A 14,963-nucleotide genomic window follows, 5' to 3' on the forward strand; every position below is an offset into this window, starting at 1 on the left:
ATGACTGCAATGAACATTTTCAGTCCCGATCTAAGTATTATATAACATCCTCGATACCGGCGTACGCGTGCCAACAATTCAACAAGTTTCTGACTTTCTTCTTTCCTTATGCAATTGTAGTCGACACAACTCCTCCAACGGTGCATAATTGCCCAAGTCCCATCTTTGAAGAACACGAGCTAGATGATCCATTGCCATCTGTGACCTGGTTGGCTCCGACAGCTTCAGATCTATCAGGACAGGTAACAATGACATCGTCGCACTCACCGGGCACAGTTTTCCAGGTTAACACGACTGTGGTTACGTACACATTTGTAGACGCTGCTCATACTGCAGCTACGTGTCGATTTGAGGTCAACGTACAGGAAGGTAATGTAACGTGGTCCAATTATTTTGGGAAGGGTGGATGTGACGTGTATGGGGTGGGTACATGGATGTAAGGGTGTGTTTTGTGTATTGGTAACAGTAGAGAGAGAGAGTCTGTTTTAGTATAGGGGTGCGTGGGGTGCGTATGGTATGCTGTGTTTGGTGGTAACATAAGAGAAAACTTAAAATAATGTCTTTACATTTTCTTTTTAATAATACACTAGCAGATTCCTATTGCTGCCCAGCTACTTCATGGCTACTCTAGAGTACCAGTACAATCCAGTAGTGTGAATGCGTGTACTCTAGAGTACCCACACAGGTACTGCAGAGTACCAATGAAGTAGCTGGGCAGCAGTGTACCTCTGGGGCGGCAACAACTAGGAATCGGTATTGTATGTTAAGAAATCTTTTATACACTTTAAGGAACCCAGTGTTCCCTTGTTTGTAGAGGAATGTCGCAAGGAATGTAATGGTAATGTTTTATTCTTCTACTTTCTGCTATTTCGTTTGTGTTTCTCAGTGGATACCCGTCCACCAAAGATAGACAACTGCCCATCTAACATCACCACACGCGTCGAACTAGGATCACCGGGTACGCCAATACAGTGGACAGAGCCTAATGCTTCAGACCCATCTAATGTGGTGAATAGGGTGCTACGAACTCATAAGCCTGGCGATACATTTATTAGCGGAACTCATGTCGTGACGTACTTGTATATTGATGCATCTCGCAATATGGCCAAATGTGAATTTAGCATTCGTATCGATACAGGTAGTTAATCGTTTACTATTCTTATATCCAAATGTGACCGTCCACGTCGAAACGCTCGTAAAGTCGGCCCTGGTCAATTTTGTTTTCTCCCGTGTTTAGAAAATATATGTCATAAGCTTTACAAGTTATGGCTTGTTAAACTTTGCTCCTTCAGTAAAAGGAGTACATTATTTTGGTGTTACATTATTTCTTTATTTCCACATCGCTGGTATTACATATCAAATTGTCATAATTGGCGGTCACTTAAAATTATTCCCAAGTCAACGAGGTTCAGGAATGTCCTCTCATTGTTGATTGTTAGTTCACCCACCACTTGAACAGGATTTGGCAAAAGCAAACAAAGACTAGAGCTATTTACTAACTATATACATAAGTATAAGCTTATTATCCTCTTCAACAATAAGATTAAAGATTGGCGTTTGACTGACACTAAAATGACAAACATGTAGGACAAACATTAGGTAAATATGAATACAACCTTCATGCACATTTTCACTGTAACTCGAAATCAAATTTGCCGACTTTACGAACGGTTTGAGATGGATGGTCACAAATACTTAAAAACTGGAGGTAAATATCTGTACAGAGCTACCATGGTTTATGACACTGCTCATACTGCTCTTTTAAATGCGTGCTTGACATTATTTCACTTTTAGTTGAGAAAACACCGTCGACACGTTCTTGTATAAATCCAAATATCTGTTATTGTTTCATTTTTAGTTGACACGACACCACCAATTATATCACAATGCCCAAACCACATAAATACAACGGCTCCGCGAAACGGCAAGATGATTTCGTGGCACGTGCCCACAGCTTGGGATATGTCCGGTAATGTCACTACCACAGTTACCGGTGCCCGCGGAGGTCCAGGATCTAGATTCCCTCTGGGACAATCCACAGTGCGGTATCAGTTTACTGACCCGGCTGGAAACATGGCTGAATGTTCATTTAATGTTAAGATAACTGGACGTAAGTACCAACAGAAAGTAAAAATTAAAATAGTCTTATTTTAAAATAATTAGTAGTGAATTGTGAATATTAATCATAATTCGAGTATGTTACACAGATCCGTGCATGGATGTACATTTTGCTTGGTATACTACATAATTATTATCGATCTGGAAAAAGTGAAAAAAGGAGGCCCCTGAGTTGTCATGCTAGCTGATGCCAGACATCCATGTCCATGACCCCAGGTTGTGACGGTCTGTGAGATCCCACGACCTAGCAGTGGAAGTCCCAAGATCAAACCTTGTCAGCCATGAAAGATCATTTCTTCCATCTACAGCCCAGTTATGGACTTCTCTACCTGCCCAAATTCCAGCCATTAGATCGAGGGCCAGCTCTAGCAGGGAGGTTAATCGCTTTTTTGGTGCATCCTCGTCAGCAGCTTCTAAATGATTTATTTGTCTCTGCTGTTAATACCCAGTTATGCCATGTCGTAAAAAAGCGTATAAATCAGGTGCTTTTTGTCAAGACCACGGTCATGACAGTGCCGTAACCAGGGAAACCAGAGGTCCATTTTCCTCAGACAAGTCTAATACTAACATGTACACCACTTGCCATCATGGACCATCCTCCAGTACGTTTATGGCAAATGTAAAAGGCTCATTTTTTGTTTAAGCAGGGGTCGCTTCCACCAGATACTGAATTGCGCTTTCTCCTTATGTGTCTCATTAATGAAAGTTGCAGAGCATTCCAAATAACTCACGGACTCTCTTCTTATTATCGCTGTCACCATTAGCCCATCGGTTGATCTGTTTATGAAACCGATTCTCTTACAAACTCTTATCTTTTTTATTCAGCCCCAGTTGTACAAAATTGTCCGACAAACAAAAGACGAACGATAGAACTCGGAGACTACGGCACAAAGGTAAAATGGACTGAACCAACATTAAATCCTGACTTTAGTTCAGCACGTCTTCTGCACCAATCTCATTCCCCGGGAGCCTACTTTTCAGCAGGAAAAACGGTGGTGTCGTACGTTTACTTCGACACGTCAACCTACGCTGTGGCTAGCTGCTCCTTTAATGTTACAATATTAACTGGTAAGATATCAGAATTCTATTAACCGACAAGTTTCAGGGGAAAGTTGACCCCACCCCTTCTCGGCTGTGATGGAGAGGACGAGGCCATTATAAGGTGCGATAAAACACACTGTGCTAGAAGGCACATGTTAATAAATGTAGATATTTAAATGTAGATATTTATATAGCGCTTTATGCCGTAAAAAGCCTCAAGGCGCTTTACATTTATTCCGCCGTCATTAGAATACGTCGGAACCATGTTTGCCGCCTACAAGTGACGCAGGGTCCATCAGTACAACGACTGTGACTACCCCTAACAGCTTCCCATTGCACCTAGGTGGGGTGAGGCAAGCGAGGCAAAGCGCCTTTGCCTCGCATTGCTGGTAAGGAAGGAAATCAGAAGGAAAGGGTCTTATAATAGAAGCTTAGGGTGTGATCCATTGTTCAATAATTATTCTAAACCCATAGATGTTGATGGCTGAAAGTGTTTTGCGAAGAAAAATTGCCTGATGTGAATGTTCACTCAAAAAATACCAGCGTCATTATGGATCTCGGCATCCTATTACATGAATCTGGGCTATGTGTCCCAAAACATAATTGCGAAGTCTAAGAGAATAACGGTGCCTTTATATATAAATTTCTAAGAAAAGGAAACGTCAAAAATGCTCCTTATACTGGAAATAGATCAACCAGAATTGCATCTTCCCTTTTGCGTGCGCACTGGCCCGGTAAATACCAATACCAAAATTCACCTTAATTTGGGGCTGAAATTGTCTGAAATTGAAAATTAGGATGTAAATCCTATATAGTTTTGCCCATGATACGCACTTTGTGGGAGCGTGCGTATACTGTATTTCATATGGCTAGGAACCAATGAAATCGCATTAATTATTTTAGTATTTAACATTATTATAAATTACACGTCAACTTCAGTCACTTCATAGTTCCTAAGTTGAATTCAGTAGTACAAATGGAATTGACCTATGTCATCACCACAGATGCTTTCACTTGGATCTGCTTTGCAGACTGTTATCAGGAATATTCCAAGGCCAATCGGAAACATCTGCTTTATGATGTGTGGTCATTCGTTGTCACATTCACAACAATAAGGGGTGCTACACCCCTGCCCAATTTTGTGCCTATTTTTGCATTTTTCTCAAAAATTATAGCATTGGTGACAAGTAAGATATGTATGTTATAGGGGCAAGGACTACAACTACTGCACTGGATATTTAATTTCAACACAGACAAAAGATGTGGAGTTACAGTCAAATATGAGGGAAAACCAATATTTGATCAATAAATCAACTACATGCCTTGAGTTGCTGAATTTTTAGTGCAGTCGTTGCAGTCCTTGCCCCTATAACATACATAGTACATATCTTACTTGTCACCAATGCGCAATAATTTTTGAGAAAAATGCAAAAATAGGCACAAAATTGGCCAGTTTTAAAACAGCAAAGCATTTTCTGGTCTTATGGGGACACACCCAATTTTTTAATAACATTATATACCCATCTCATTTAACAGAGGACACGAAACCTCCTGCCATATTCCAATGTCCGTCTGATATAGAGCGCATAGCAACATCGCACACAGCAGGTACTATCGTGACTTGGTCTGAACCAACAGCGACTGATTACTCCAACTACACCCAAACCCAATCTCATACGCCGGGATCTCGGTTTTCTATTGGTGGGACTGGAGTGAACTATGCATTTACTGATGTCAACAATAATAGGGCAGTTTGTAGGTTTACTATCACTATTATACGAGGTGAGATAAAAAAAAATGTGTTGTGCTCAGGACTTCATTATAAGTTTAGGTGTATGTATGAGGGTGTGGGTGGGTGCGTATGACCTGCTGTGATGTGCCCTGAGTAATTCAAATTGATTATTTATCTTTGTTTACAAGTAACATCTATTTCATGATACATTTTAGGACATTCCCTCTCATTTATCAAGTTGATCAAAAACAAACTGAATCATTTCTAATTTTGGATTGTTTGGAATTCCCTTTTCAAGAATGTTCATTGTGTTGCACAATTGGGAAAACCCCCAGGATTGTAAAGTGAATATGACATCATGTTGCCCCACAGGAAGTAATGTAATGAGAAAGGTTAATGTTTATAATTATTCTTGGGAATTTCCCAGATTACATCATATGTTGTAAAGATGTGAATGAAGTAATTGACTATTGATAGAATGGGATTTTACAATGCTTGGTGTATAAGGAGGGCCCTAAATAAGGAGTTCGCTCACCCCTACTACATACAAGGTTTGACACAATTGGTAGTTAGTATGGACGCACCAAAACATGTCAAGGTCAATGGGTTTCTATGGTCATTGACCTATTTTGATGCGAAATCTAGGCATCGAAACATCCTACATATTGCTAAGTAGCAATATTTAAGATCATTTATTAAAACGAAGATTTTGACACCATTTTCATCCAATTCGGAGCAAGTTTAAAATGTTGACCTTTTAGAGGTTAACAGTTGACCTTTGACCTTTCTGGTAATAACTCAAGAACGGTACATCCTAAATAGGTAAAACTATACATTTTCTGAATACATTAGTAATGTTTTCGACACAATTTGATAACGTTTGAGATTTGACCCCATGTAAAGTTCAATGACCTTTCCCCCACTCATGGGACAATATTTTGTTTTGGGAACAACAAAATTTGTGTACTAGGGACTTAAGGACTGCGAAGAAATAGGATAGAAAAATAAAACATCTGGGTGCATGGTAAAACCACCTGATGACTCGGCTAAATGGTTTAAAAAAATTTAGCTTAAAATAATACTAGAAGGTTAGAGCAATCAGTTTAGCTACATATTGGTACCAACAAGAATTCATTAGTATGAGTAAAAGTTGACTTATGTTGGTTTATTTTTCCTGTATCCCTTATGTTTTACATCGTTAGCATGGAAAATTAACATTTTTCTCACATAACTCCATAGTCTCGTGCGATTATCTTGACTAATGCACTGTACTCAGCGACTTTCCTCATCTTTATTTTGTATTTTTCACAACACTAGTGAACATATCATCTATCGAAATTACCAGTTGTCCAAATGACATCACGGATACTGTAGAATTAGGAACCGCTAACAAGCCAGTGACGTGGATAGAACCGACCGCGTATGATCCTCTTGGAGATGTGACCCTCTTCTCACAATCCCATCATTCAGGCCAGGCATTCCAAGTTGGCACACATCCAGTGACCTACGAATTCACGAACGGGGCTGGCCATGAGGCAGTTTGTACCTTTACCGTTGCCATTGATACAGGTAATTTAAATTGACTCAAATTAAAGGAGCATGTTTGGATTTTATTACATGCTGTATTCACATTGGCCACATTGGCTGTCTTCACATGAAGACCTGAGCGCAAGAAGACCGTAAGTCCACTTGGCCCCTCAACATGTATACACTAAAGTTACGTATGGTTTCATACGAGCACATGTGAAGACCTGAGCGAAAGAAGATCGTAAGTCCACTTGGCCCCTCAACATGTATACACTAAAGTTGCGTATAGTTTCGTATAGTTTTGTAATGTTTAATACATGTTCCAGGGTGAAAACTTCATGAAAGGTGGTGAAAGATTTGTTTTGGCCCCTGAACATGTATAAAACATTACCAAACTATACGAAACTATACGCAACTTTAGTGTATACATGTAGAGGGGCCAGGTGGACTTACGGTCTTCTTGTGCTCAGGTCTTCACATGTGCTCGTATTATCAAGAGTATTGGAATTCTAAGTCTTTTTGATATGTGACCCAAAATGTGCATTATAAGACTCTAGTAGAAAACAAACTGGGTTAACCCACTATAAACACTTGACTTACTTGACTTGACTTATATGCGCAGGCAGGTGTGGCCCTTTGCGCTCTGCCACGTAAATAAGTTCTCCATTCAGTTATGTCTGTTGCTTGTGTCTTTGCTTCATGTGGGGTCATTCCCAAGTCCCTCTGAATTTGGTCCTTCCATCTGGTTGGTGGACGACCTGGTGGTCTTTTCTTGCTGAAGTCATTAATGTAAGCTTCATGGGGAAGCCGATGTAGAGGCATCCTGAAGATGTGCTCAGCCCATTTCAAACGTCTCCGGCAGATAACATCATTGATGGAGCTAGTGATGTTGAGACTCTGTCTGATGGAATTGTTGCGGATTTTGTCAAGTAGGTATAAACACTTAGACAAATTAAAATTCGTTCAGCCCCAATAATTATATGATAGGTTAAATGAGTAAAATACAGGATACAAAAACTCCAGTTTTGGGTAAAAGTGGGGTGATTTAGGGACATGTCTGTTGACCGGACTATTCTCCTTTGATCAAATATCTGATCGCCATATTGATCGAGAAAAAGTTACAGTCATCATAAATCCGGAATGAATAACCATAAACTTATAACACAATGGCCCAATTCAAATGTTTTTGGTTTTGTTGTTGTTGTTGTTGTTGTGGTTGTTGTTTTGGGGTGTATAAATGCATTCAGCTTGTTGACCTGGTATGATTTAAATGCAAAAGCCTGTTAGTCATCAGTCCGGGTCATCAGTCCACTTGTAATTACGCGCTATTCGGAATGGTCAAATATTTCACCGTTATTCCTTAAATTATGTATACATGTATAATGTCGATTTACTGTTCAAGTGAGAGATTTGGTGAGATAAAAGCGTGCAATGAATGGGCTATTCCAGAAATTAACGGCACCTACCCTAAAGAAGACATGGGATTCCCAATAAGTTTGCGTTTTCCCATGTCTTCTTTAGAAAAACTTCGTCCTCAGCAATTGCTAGCACCAACATGCGAGGGGGGTATACACCCCCAAACCCACACACACACACATTTGAACATGAGAGTCCGTGATCATTATTTTTAGAATCCAATTAAATATTCATAGCTGATTGATCATTGATTATCGGTTATCGACTATCGATTAACACCATCTCAAACGCTGCTTACCAGCGTGCTAAGGTAAGACTGTGATGAAATCCGTAGGCATGATACTCTATGCACTACTGCTGGCTATGATCTGACCTCATTGTTTACGAGGTCAGATCTTAAAAAGATTAAGATTTTCCCATGTCTTCTTTAGGGGTGGGCCAAAAATATCTGGATGCGCCCATATAAGGCAGGGTCACGTGACACAAAAGTTCGGACGCTCTGAGAGGCTGTATATCAATCTTCTGTCACAGTTCCATAACAGGGATTAAAGAGTGAAGTGAAAGCAGCAGGCGGAGTTGGGTGTATGAGGCTATTATTGTCAAAGTGTCCAATATTCCAATATAGTTTGTTTATTTCTTTATCATGTAGGCCTACTTGTACACGAAATTAGGGTCAGGGTTAGGATTAGGGTTATGAGTAGCATTAGGGTTAGGGTTTGGGTTCGGGGGAATCATTTACATGGAGTATCAGCTTTGAATTTTTTTTTTTTTTTTTTTTTTTTTTTTTTTAAGTTATTAAGCATATATAAAGATCTTATAAAACGATTTTGAAGAAAATTTATTTTCGAGTCCCAATTTTTTTCTTGAGAAAAAGGCAGTTTTGTGATTTTTCTTCCATAGATGACAATGTTAAAACTATTTTTGCTGTTATCCGTTTGTCAAAATGGAAACTCGGATGGCTTTCAAAATACAGTACCACGTGCCCACGGATATGATGATTGATATAAAAAGTTTGAAATTTACCATCAAAATCCGTAATAGTTTTCATTTTATACCAAGAGAGATTTTCCAATTCAGAACAAAATATTTGAGCCTCATTTTACGAAAAATGTCATTTTTAAGTTGTTGAAATTCAAAACGGAAACAAATTTCGTTCCTTCAGGTTGCAAGAGATACGATGTGCATAGAAATGATCAAAGAGTGTGCTTTTATAGCACTTTGGAGAAAATCATTTTTCCAAATTAATGCAGATATCCCGTTTTGGCGTTTGTGTAGGCCTATACATTTTCAAACATTGAAAATGGATAAACTATTGATTGATTATCAATAATCGATAATTGATTATCGGTAATCGATAATCAATAATCAATTATCGATTATCAATTCCCCCCCCCCACCCCCCCCAGGAGATCATCCTTAGCAATTCCTAGTTTTGTCGGTTGCGGAGGCCTATACATTTTTCAACAATGAATATGGATAAATTAATGATTGATTATCGATAAATGATAATTGGTTATCGATAATCGATAATCAATAATCAATTATCGATTATCAATTCCCATTCACCCCCCATGCCCAGAAGGAGATCATCCTTAGCGATTCCTAGTTTTGTCGGTTGCGGAGGCCTATACATGTTTCAACAATGAATATGGATAAATTAATGATTGATTATCGATAAATGATAATTGATTATCGATAATTGATAATCAATAATCAATTATCGATTATCAATCTCCCCCTCACCTCCCCCCATGCCCAGAAGGAGATCATCCTTAGCGATTCCTAGTTTTGTCGGTTGCGGAGGCCTATACATTTTTCAACAATGAATATGAATAAACTAATGATTGATTATGGATAATTAATCATCGATAATCGATAATCGATAGTCAATAATCTATTATCGACTATCGATTCCGCCTCACCCACCTACCCCTTCCCCCCACTACCCAGAAGCAAATCATCCTTAGCGATTCCTTGATCATCATTTGCGTGTTTGGGTTTAACTGAACGTTTTTAACTGATTGATCATTGATTATCGGTTATCGACTATCTGTAATTATTTATTCTCCCCCACCGCACCAACTCTAGCACTACTTTACAATGGCATCTACTAGCGTGGTGGGAAAAGCTTCTGATTATGAAGTTGGGGGTGGGGGCAGACCGTCGGCTATTCCAGAAATTAACGGCACCTACCCTAAAGAAGACATGGGATTCCCAATAAGTTTGCGTTTTCCCATGTCTTCTTTAGGGTAATAAAAGCCGTCCTCAGCAATTGCTAGCACCAACATGCGAGGGGGGGTATACACCCCCCCCAAACCCACACACACACATTTGAACATGAGAGTCCGTGATCATTATTTTTAGAATCCAATTAAATATTCATAGCTGATTGATCATTGATTATCGGTTATCGACTATCGATTAACACCATCTCAAACGCTGCTTACCAGCGTGCTAAGGTAAGACTGTGATGAAATCCGTAGGCATGATACTCTATGCACTACTGCTGGCTATGATCTGACCTCATTGTTTACGAGGTCAGATCTTAAAAAAGATTAAGATTTTCCCATGTCTTCTTTAGGGGGTGGGCCAAAAATATCTGGATGCGCCCATATAAGGCAGGGTCACGTGACACAAAAGTTCGGACGCTCTGAGAGGCTGTATATCAATCTTCTGTCACAGTTCCATAACAGGGATTAAAGAGTGAAGTGAAAGCAGCAGGCGGAGTTGGGTGTATGAGGCTATTATTGTCAAAGTGTCCAATATTCCAATATAGTTTGTTTATTTCTTTATCATGTAGGCCTACTTGTACACGAAATTAGGGTCAGGGTTAGGATTAGGGTTATGAGTAGCATTAGGGTTAGGGTTTGGGTTCGGGGGAATCATTTACATGGAGTATCAGCTTTGAATTTTTTTTTTTTTTTTTTTTTTTTTTTAAGTTATTAAGCATATATAAAGATCTTATAAAACGATTTTGAAGAAAATTTATTTTCGAGTCCCAATTTTTTTTCTTGAGAAAAAGGCAGTTTTGTGATTTTTCTTCCATAGATGACAATGTTAAAACTATTTTTGCTGTTATCCGTTTGTCAAAATGGAAACTCGGATGGCTTTCAAAATACAGTACCACGTGCCCACGGATATGATGATTGATATAAAAAAGTTTGAAATTTACCATCAAAATCCGTAATAGTTTTCATTTTATACCAAGAGAGATTTTCCAATTCAGAACAAAATATTTGAGCCTCATTTTACGAAAAATGTCATTTTTAAGTTGTTGAAATTCAAAACGGAAACAAATTTCGTTCCTTCAGGTTGCAAGAGATACGATGTGCATAGAAATGATCAAAGAGTGTGCTTTTATAGCACTTTGGAGAAAATCATTTTTCAAATTAATGCAGATATCCCGTTTTGGCGTTTGTGAGGCCTAGGCCTATACATTTTCAAACATTGAAAATGGATAAACTATTGATTGATTATCAATAATCGATAATTGATTATCGGTAATCGATAATCAATAATCAATTATCGATTATCAATTCCCTCACCCAACCCCCCCCAGGAGATCATCCTTAGCAATTCCTAGTTTTGTCGGTTGCGGAGGCCTATACATTTTTCAACAATGAATATGGATAAATTAATGATTGATTATCGATAAATGATAATTGGTTATCGATAATCGATAATCAATAATCAATTATCGATTATCAATTCCCATTCACCCCCCATGCCCAGAAGGAGATCATCCTTAGCGATTCCTAGTTTTGTCGGTTGCGGAGGCCTATACATTTTTCAACAATGAATATGGATAAATTAATGATTGATTATCGATAAATGATAATTGATTATCGATAATTGATAATCAATAATCAATTATCGATTATCAATTCCCCTCCCCCCCATGCCCAGAAGGAGATCATCCTTAGCGATTCCTAGTTTTGTCGGTTGCGGAGGCCTATACATTTTTCAACAATGAATATGAATAAACTAATGATTGATTATGGATAATTAATCATCGATAATCGATAATCGATAGTCAATAATCTATTATCGACTATCGATTCCGCCTCACCCACCTACCCCTTCCCCCCCCCCACCACCCAGAAGCAAATCATCCTTAGCGATTCCTTGATCATCATTTGCGTGTTTGGGTTTAACTGAACGTTTTAACTGATTGATCATTGATTATCGGTTATCGACTATCTGTAATTATTTATTCTCCCCACCGCACCAACTCTAGCACTACTTTACAATGGCATCTACTAGCGTGGTGGGAAAAGCTTCTGATTATGAAGTTGGGGGTGGGGGCAGACCGTGGGCTATCCAGAAATTAACGGCACCTACCTAAAGAAGACATGGGATTCCCAATAAGTTTGCGTTTTCCCATGTCTTCTTTAGGGGTAAAAAGCCGTCCTCAGCAATTGCTAGCACCAACATGCGAGGGGGGTATACCCCCCCCCCCCCCAAACCCACACACACACATTTGAACATGAGAGTCCGTGATCATTATTTTTAGAATCCAATTAAATATTCATAGCTGATTGATCATTGATTATCGGTTATCGACTATCGATTAACACCATCTCAAACGCTGCTTACCAGCGTGCTAAGGTAAGACTGTGATGAAATCCGTAGGCATGATACTCTATGCACTACTGCTGGCTATGATCTGACCTCATTGTTTACGAGGTCAGATCTTAAAAAGATTAAGATTTTCCCATGTCTTCTTTAGGGGTGGGCCAAAAATATCTGGATGCGCCCATATAAGGCAGGGTCACGTGACACAAAAGTTCGGACGCTCTGAGAGGCTGTATATCAATCTTCTGTCACAGTTCCATAACAGGGATTAAAGAGTGAAGTGAAAGCAGCAGGCGGAGTTGGGTGTATGAGGCTATTATTGTCAAAGTGTCCAATATTCCAATATAGTTTGTTTATTTCTTTATCATGTAGGCCTACTTGTACACGAAATTAGGGTCAGGGTTAGGATTAGGGTTATGAGTAGCATTAGGGTTAGGGTTTGGGTTCGGGGGAATCATTTACATGGAGTATCAGCTTTGAATTTTTTTTTTCGTTTTTTTTTTTTTTTTTTTTTTTAAGTTATTAAGCATATATAAAGATCTTATAAAACGATTTTGAAGAAAATTTATTTTCGAGTCCCAATTTTTTCTTGAGAAAAAGGCAGTTTTGTGATTTTTCTTCCATAGATGACAATGTTAAAACTATTTTTGCTGTTATCCGTTTGTCAAAATGGAAACTCGGATGGCTTTCAAAATACAGTACCACGTGCCCACGGATATGATGATTGATATAAAAAGTTTGAAATTTACCATCAAAATCCGTAATAGTTTTCATTTTATACCAAGAGAGATTTTCCAATTCAGAACAAAATATTTGAGCCTCATTTTACGAAAAATGTCATTTTTAAGTTGTTGAAATTCAAAACGGAAACAAATTTCGTTCCTTCAGGTTGCAAGAGATACGATGTGCATAGAAATGATCAAAGAGTGTGCTTTTATAGCACTTTGGAGAAAATCATTTTTCAAATTAATGCAGATATCCCGTTTTGGCGTTTGTGTAGGCCTATACATTTTCAAACATTGAAAATGGATAAACTATTGATTGATTATCAATAATCGATAATTGATTATCGGTAATCGATAATCAATAATCAATTATCGATTATCAATTCCCTCACCCAACCCCCCCAGGAGATCATCCTTAGCAATTCCTAGTTTTGTCGGTTGCGGAGGCCTATACATTTTCCAACAATGAATATGGATAAATTAATGATTGATTATCGATAAATGATAATTGGTTATCGATAATCGATAATCAATAATCAATTATCGAATCAATCCCATTCACCCCCCCATGCCCAGAAGGAGATCATCCTTAGCGATTCCTAGTTTTGTCGGTTGCGGAGGCCTATACATTTTCAACAATGAATATGGATAAATTAATGATTGATTATCGATAAATGATAATTGATTATCGATAATTGATAATCAATAATCAATTATCGATTATCAATTCCCCTCCCCCCATGCCCAGAAGGAGATCATCCTTAGCGATTCCTAGTTTTGTCGGTTGCGGAGGCCTATACATTTTTCAACAATGAATATGAATAAACTAATGATTGATTATGGATAATTAATCATCGATAATCGATAATCGATAGTCAATAATCTATTATCGACTATCGATTCCGCCTCACCCACCTACCCCTTCCCCCCACTACCCAGAAGCAAATCATCCTTAGCGATTCCTTGATCATCATTTGCGTGTTTGGGTTTAACTGAACGTTTTTAACTGATTGATCATTGATTATCGGTTATCGACTATCTGTAATTATTTATTCTCCCCCACCGCACCAACTCTAGCACTACTTTACAATGGCATCTACTAGCGTGGTGGGAAAAGCTTCTGATTATGAAGTTGGGGGTGGGGGCAGACCGTGGGCTATTCCAGAAATTAACGGCACCTACCTAAAGAAGACATGGGATTCCCAATAAGTTTGCGTTTTCCCATGTCTTCTTTAGGGTAAAAGCCGTCCTCAGCAATTGCTAGCACCAACATGCGAGGGGGGGGTATACACCCCCAAACCCACACACACACATTTGAACATGAGAGTCCGTGATCATTATTTTAGAATCCAATTAAATATTCATAGCTGATTGATCATTGATTATCGGTTATCGACTATCGATTAACACCATCTCAAACGCTGCTTACCAGCGTGCTAAGGTAAGACTGTGATGAAATCCGTAGGCATGATACTCTATGCACTACTGCTGGCTATGATCTGACCTCATTGTTTACGAGGTCAGATCTTAAAAAGATTAAGATTTTCCCATGTCTTCTTTAGGGGTGGGCCAAAAATATCTGGATGCGCCCATATAAGGCAGGGTCACGTGACACAAAAGTTCGGACGCTCTGAGAGGCTGTATATCAATCTTCTGTCACAGTTCCATAACAGGGATTAAAGAGTGAAGTGAAAGCAGCAGGCGGAGTTGGGTGTATGAGGCTATTATTGTCAAAGTGTCCAATATTCCAATATAGTTTGTTTATTTCTTTATCATGTAGGCCTACTTGTACACGAAATTAGGGTCAGGGTTAGGATTAGGGTTATGAG

General features: G+C 38.8%; 1 protein-coding gene across 2 annotated transcripts in view; it reads left to right on the top strand.

Annotated features, from left to right (window-relative positions):
• LOC140162837 (hyalin-like) overlaps positions 1–14,963 on the top strand; it is a 101,202-nt gene that overhangs the window by 39,074 nt on the left and 47,165 nt on the right. For both annotated transcript variants that reach the window (XM_072186149.1, XM_072186148.1), the window contains exons 21-26: positions 121–369; positions 887–1,138; positions 1,859–2,110; positions 2,944–3,186; positions 4,696–4,941; positions 6,209–6,460. In XM_072186149.1, coding sequence (XP_072042250.1) covers positions 121–369; positions 887–1,138; positions 1,859–2,110; positions 2,944–3,186; positions 4,696–4,941; positions 6,209–6,460 — 1,494 coding nt within the window. The remainder of the gene's footprint in view (positions 1–120; positions 370–886; positions 1,139–1,858; positions 2,111–2,943; positions 3,187–4,695; positions 4,942–6,208; positions 6,461–14,963) is intronic.

This window comes from Amphiura filiformis, chromosome 10 (genome assembly GCF_039555335.1).
Source record: "Amphiura filiformis chromosome 10, Afil_fr2py, whole genome shotgun sequence".
Classification (NCBI taxonomy): Eukaryota; Metazoa; Echinodermata; class Ophiuroidea; order Amphilepidida; family Amphiuridae; genus Amphiura; species Amphiura filiformis.